The 6,000-nt window shown below is 44.4% G+C and overlaps 1 protein-coding gene across 1 annotated transcript in view; it reads right to left on the bottom strand.

The window, feature by feature from the left end:
* uvrag (UV radiation resistance associated gene) overlaps positions 1-6,000 on the bottom strand; it is a 234,200-nt gene that overhangs the window by 184,929 nt on the left and 43,271 nt on the right. The window contains exon 7 of the mRNA XM_083641143.1: positions 1,041-1,146. Coding sequence (XP_083497269.1) covers positions 1,041-1,146 — 106 coding nt within the window. The remainder of the gene's footprint in view (positions 1-1,040; positions 1,147-6,000) is intronic.

Raw genomic sequence — 6,000 nt, 5'->3', positions numbered from 1 at the left:
ATAATAATAATAATAATAATAATAATAATAATAATAATAATAATAATAATAATAATAATAATAATACATTTGAATATTAATTTTAATATTTGAATATTCTTTTAATTTTTATATTCGCATATATATTCAAATATAGAATATTCTTTGACAGCCCTAACACACAAACACACACACACACACACACACACACACAGACCTACACCGTCATGCGTCACACCACGTACACACCCAAATATCCCATTGAGGCAGTTGGCTAAAAAAGCGTGTAGGCCTATATGCACTTATGGCTAAGAGGCAAGTAATCCTGTGAAGAGAAAAAAGCTTTTACCGAAGGCTAGCCTACACGGAGGATGAAGACAGCGTGGTGTCACTGCCCCCGGGCTTTATAACAACTGGAGGGAAGGGATGCTTTTGAAGTGAACGTTTACAATAAACACAATGTCAAACCTGGGATTAGCGTTGCGTTTTCACAGCTGTGCGGCTGCCAATTCCAAAAATGTGAAATATGCTTTCTTGCTTTTGCTTTGGATCCTTGTTGAGGATAGGACAGGAGGTGGAAACATAAACAAGGGATTTTGGTCAGAGCGTTATCATGTAGGAGCTGGGGATATCGCTATTTCTCCACATTTTCCCAGTTGAGCCACCAAAACAAAAAGATATAATAGCTGCCTAAAGGGTTTATTACATCTCACATTACATTAGAATTACATCTGGGGATCTGAGTGATACAAGATATACAATCCTAGGTATTAGCACAATACCGTCTACAGTAGCTACAGTATTAGTGAATAAGCCAAAGAGTCTGTTATAGCTGACCACAGTCATTACTGTATGTCTGGTGGAAATTAATATTCTCTGGAAGAAGAAGAAAACAGACTCTCAATACATCTTTATATATTTTCACTGTAGATTTCACAGAAATATTAGCTGGTCTTTCTTGAAGGTAAGCAAATAAGCTGCGTAAACGTTGGTGATGATTTAGACTTAATAAGTTGCTGATGAGTTGAAATTCCCTTTCGATGGCTAACTGTGGTGCTCACCCGTTCTGTGCAGGTCGCCGTCGTCCTCAGTTTTTCCTCAATCTCCTTGCCAATCTTCTGCACGGTCACTTGGGTCTGCTTGATGGCTCTCTGGGCCGTGTGCAGCCTACAGGAGGAGGGGAACACAAAGTCACCATCCAGAACATTGTTTCTAACCACACTGTGGACCACAAGAACAAAACCCTGATGTTGAAACTAACTGGGTTTCTAAGGGGCCACTAGATTGATTGGCGACATAAAACATGAAGCGCCCATGTTTATGACGACTCCAGTAATTAATTTCATTTAGCTTGCATGTTTACAGGAAGTGTTTGCTGGGCACCGTCTGAGTTATTATGGTCCTGATGTGGGGAGACTCATTGTGCATTCCTTTTTGACGTCCCTACTGGTTTATTTTTCTGATTGACTGGGGTTCATCTGCATTGTTCTACTCTCTGTTCAAAATGCTCAGCAGGTTTCATATGAAACAAAGGACATCAAGGATATTGAGAACATTCCCAATAGGAAATGCCGAAGGTCCAGCGAGGCTACTTTTAGATGCGCCCCACGAGGCGGATCGAGTTCAGACCACAAATGTTACAACAGGATTTTAATCACTATTATCTTCTAATCTCACCACACAATATGAGATCAAATGTTGCCCTATGGACGAGAACCTATCAATCTCGGAATGTGGGGAGGCCGACTAATGAATGAAAAGGCCAGCTTTATGGATTCAGACCACAAAGATGGAGGCCAATTTCCAAATGTTTGCCTAGTCTTGTTCATGTCACTGTCCCCATTCCAAATGAGGAACAGCACCGACGGTGCCCAAACGACACACTAATATATTATTTCAGCCATCAATCACTGGGGTGATTAACTTCCAAGTATGTTTATTCAACTCCAGAGCCCAGAGAAAGTCCCCACGATGCAGCCAGAGAAAGTCCCCACGATGCAGCCAGATAAAGTCCCCACGATGCAGCCAGAGGGATTCAAATACACTCTCAACAGACATCCATCCCACATGATAGGGATAGGCTACAGAGGGAAGGCACACAGCGAAAGCGGCAGTTAGCAATCGCATTGTCACAACTGCTTGAGATCATCCACAAACCCGAACCCGTGCGAAATGTATCCATGTTATTCAGATGATGTGAAAGTCAGACGCAGCATAGTGGTCTCTGGCTTGAGGGATGGAGAATGGTTCTACTCTCTGGGCTCCAGATAGAGAGGTGGTTAGCTTTTCTTGTTAGCACATTCCCTTTTTCCATGATTCCTTAGTGCACTCTCTCGAAAAAGAATATCGCTGTGAAGTGAACGAAATGAAATATCAGTCTCTTGAGAGTTCAAAAATGTTTGGACGCAACAAAACCTGCGGCCAAACCTATACATTTCTCCAGAGACTTTCTCTGTGATTCAATTCGGTTATTCATAACAGAACTGAGATGCAACTCTCTGCTCTTTCCACAGAACCCCCTTGAATATTTGTGAACTGATCCAGACATGAAACAAACAGGTTGGCTTGATGTCAGACTTTATCCAGTGTGAACTGATCCAGACATGAAACAAACAGGTTGGCTTGATGTCAGACTTTATCCAGTGTGAACTGATCCAGACATGAAACAAACAGGTTGGCTTGATGTCAGACTTTATCCAGTGTGAACTGATCCAGACATGAAACAAACAGGTTGGCTTGATGTCAGACTTTATCCAGTGTGAACTGATCCAGACATGAAACAAACAGGTCGGCTTGATGTCAGACTTTATCCAGTGTGAACTGATCCAGACATGAAACAAACAGGTCGGCTTGATGTCAGACTTTATCCAGTGTGAACTGATCCAGACATGAAACAAACAGGTTGGCTTGATGTCAGACCTGATCCAGTGTGAACTGATCCAGACATGAAACAAACAGGTTGGCTTGATGTCAGACTTTATCCAGTGTGAACTGATCCAGACATGAAACAAACAGGTTGGCTTGATGTCAGATCTGATCCAGTGTGAACTGATCCAGACATGAAACAAACAGGTTGGCTTGATGTCAGACTTTATCCAGTGTGAACTGATCCAGACATGAAACAAACAGGTTGGCTTGATGTCAGACTTAATCCAGTGTGAACTGATCCAGACATGAAACAAACAGGTTGGCTTGATGTCAGACTTTATCCAGTGTGAACTGATCCAGACATGAAACAAACAGGTTGGCTTGATGTCAGACTTTATCCAGTGTGAACTGATCCAGACATGAAACAAACAGGTTGGCTTGATGTCAGACCTGATCCAGTGTGAACTGAGACACGGGTAGAACAAGCCACACATAGGAAGCACACTTTAAATTGGCCGGGTAAGCCACGGGATTAGGATACCTCTTCTCCTCTGTTGCCTTCTTCCCACAACTTGGTTGACAAGGTGCCCTCTCCAGTTTGTGATGAAACAACTGAGTCACTTAAGGTAGAGTTCAGGGAAACACAACTGAGCCACTTAAGGTGGAGTTCAGGGAAACACAACTGAGCCACTTAAAGGACGGCTTTCCCGTGGGGAATATGAATATATATTAAATCTCACGCCCCTAAGGTTTTCGAATTCGTTGAAATTTTTGAAATTGGTTGTTCACAGCCTGACCTATCAACCATCTCTCACATTATTTTCATGACGCTCTGACGTAAAACGCGTCGGGGCGTCAAGTCCAGCCTTGCGGAAGTCGAGCACCTATGAACTACAAGTTTGTGGGCCATGGTCCCGCCTCTAGAGGTCCTCCACGCCCCACAACTCTTGTACCAAAACAAAAGACAGCCATCTTTTTTCACCGCATAGACTAAGCTAGCTATTGTTAGCTCCCCATAGCTCCTTGCAAAGAACCATATCTCGGGAAGGGAAGCACCTTCAGACACGGGACTGGCGGCATTGGAAAGCTCGTCAAGTTTTACAGCTAGTAGAAGGTGCGATGAAGTTACTAAATCAACGCTGAGCATTGATTTTTGATTTTTTTACATGAAATAGTTACAACATCAGATGCGCGTAACTCCTAGGAAAATGCCTTAAAATGCATGACATTTTGTTTATGAAGACATCTCCCGACATATATACTACCGTTTAAATTTGGTGCAATTTGGAGGCAATTTTTTTTTCTTGTTCTACTAAATGTTTTTATGTCGAAGGCTTCTTCTTCTTCTTCTTCTTTGACTTTTATGGCGGTTGGCAAGCATATATGTGCATTACCGCCACCTACTGGAGTTTGATATCAGCCAAATGCCTGAGGGGTGGGCGTGGACTCGAAGGCCACGCGAGCCCAGTGCATTGTGGGAAGTGTAGGATTTCGGGTCCCCGCACCCGCCCCTCCTCTCCACCACCCCCCCCCCCCCCCCATACAGAGTGGATTTTAGTTGATAGCTATGGCTGTGAACAACCAATTTCAAAAATTTCAACGGATTCGAAAACCTTAGGGGCGTGAGATTTTATATATATTCATATTCCCCACGTGAAAGCCGTCCTTTAAGGTGGAGTTCAGGGAAAACAACTGAGCCACTTAAGGTGGAGTTCAGCAGGGAAACACAACTGAGCCACAGCGGTGGAGTTCAGGGTAACACAACTGAGCCACTTAAGGTGGAGTTCAGCAGGGAAACACAACTGAGCCACTTAAGGTGGAGTTCAGCAGGGAAACACAACTGAGCCACTTAAGGTGGAGTTCAAGGTAACACAACTTGAGCCACTTAACTCATTGAGTGCCAATGACGTCGATCGATGTCAAAGTAAATAGTGACGTAGAGTGCCAATGACGTCGATCGACGTCAAATGCGTTTTTTGACGGTGGGACGTGGATCAAAGCCTCCTGCATCTCCTGTACAAATATTGTAGCTATTGAAGGTGTATAACCTATTTTACAGACCCATTAGGTGGCGACAGTGCTCTCCAGATTAGAGAAAGGTCAGGAAAACAGCAGGAAAAAGCCCCGTGATGAAAGAGAAACCACTCATGCTGCAGCCAGAGCCATATAGATGGCTCTGGCTGGAGCTGACGTTGGCTGCGAACAGCAGTCAATCCGCGCCCACAACTGAGCCTCTCTGTCTCTGCTGTATAGTTTCTCCACACGATTAGCCGCCAGAAAAGCAGCACCCGACGCCGAAGGGCCAAACCATTCTCAGCAGTCCGGTTTGGCTTTTCCGTGTCGCGCTGGGAGCCGGCGCACAAAAACGGAGCACTCCGAAAATAGACGCTGGGTGCGTGAGGCTGTGTGTTAGTGTGGAGAGGAGTTTGCAGCTGAGGGGGGGAGAGGGGGGTGGGGCACGCAGGGCACCACACAACTACACCACGTCACTACATCAGAAAATATTAGCTTCAGACTCAGTGAATGTGCTTGAAATGCTTCATTTCACAAAAGGCGGAATATCTCAGCTTCTAGATGGAAACGCCTGTTTTTGCTGTTTTTGACCTATCTTCTCCGGCTGATAACTAAAGAACGGAAAATGATATCAATAAACTTTTTTTTGCTGCTGATACAATAGAGTCTCATCGTTCTTTGTGCGTGTTCGGTGTTTACATAGTAATATCACACAATATTCTGTGGGCCTCGAGAAATCACTGAAAACGCTCTGAAACTCTGGCACTGGGAGCGTCCGTTCTCCAAAAGTGGCTGGCACTCAATGAGTTAAGGTGGAGTTCAGGGGAAAACAACTGAGCCACTTAAGGTGGAGTTCAGGGTAACGCAACTGAGCCACTTATGGTGGAGTTCAGGGAAACACAACTGAGCCACTTAAGGTGGAGTTCGGGGAAACACAACTGAGCGACTCAAAGGAGAATTTCGTTTTTTTTAACCTGCAGCCCTCTCCTCACATTAATTATGATCTGACGACTCACCCAGTGATCTCCGCAGCGTTTTTGTCCATCCTAGGCGTTGTTTTGAGATCAATACTGTCCAAGCCAGTCCTAGAATGGAGCTCCGTGGGGGCCAAGTGGCAGCGTGTTTTCCTCCATCTAAATA

Source organism: Poromitra crassiceps (genome assembly GCF_964638095.1).
Source record: "Poromitra crassiceps genome assembly, chromosome: 1".
NCBI classification, from domain to species: Eukaryota; Metazoa; Chordata; class Actinopteri; order Beryciformes; family Melamphaidae; genus Poromitra; species Poromitra crassiceps.
Note: the sequence above shows the minus strand (reverse complement) of the source record. Positions and strands in the feature narration are given on the sequence as shown.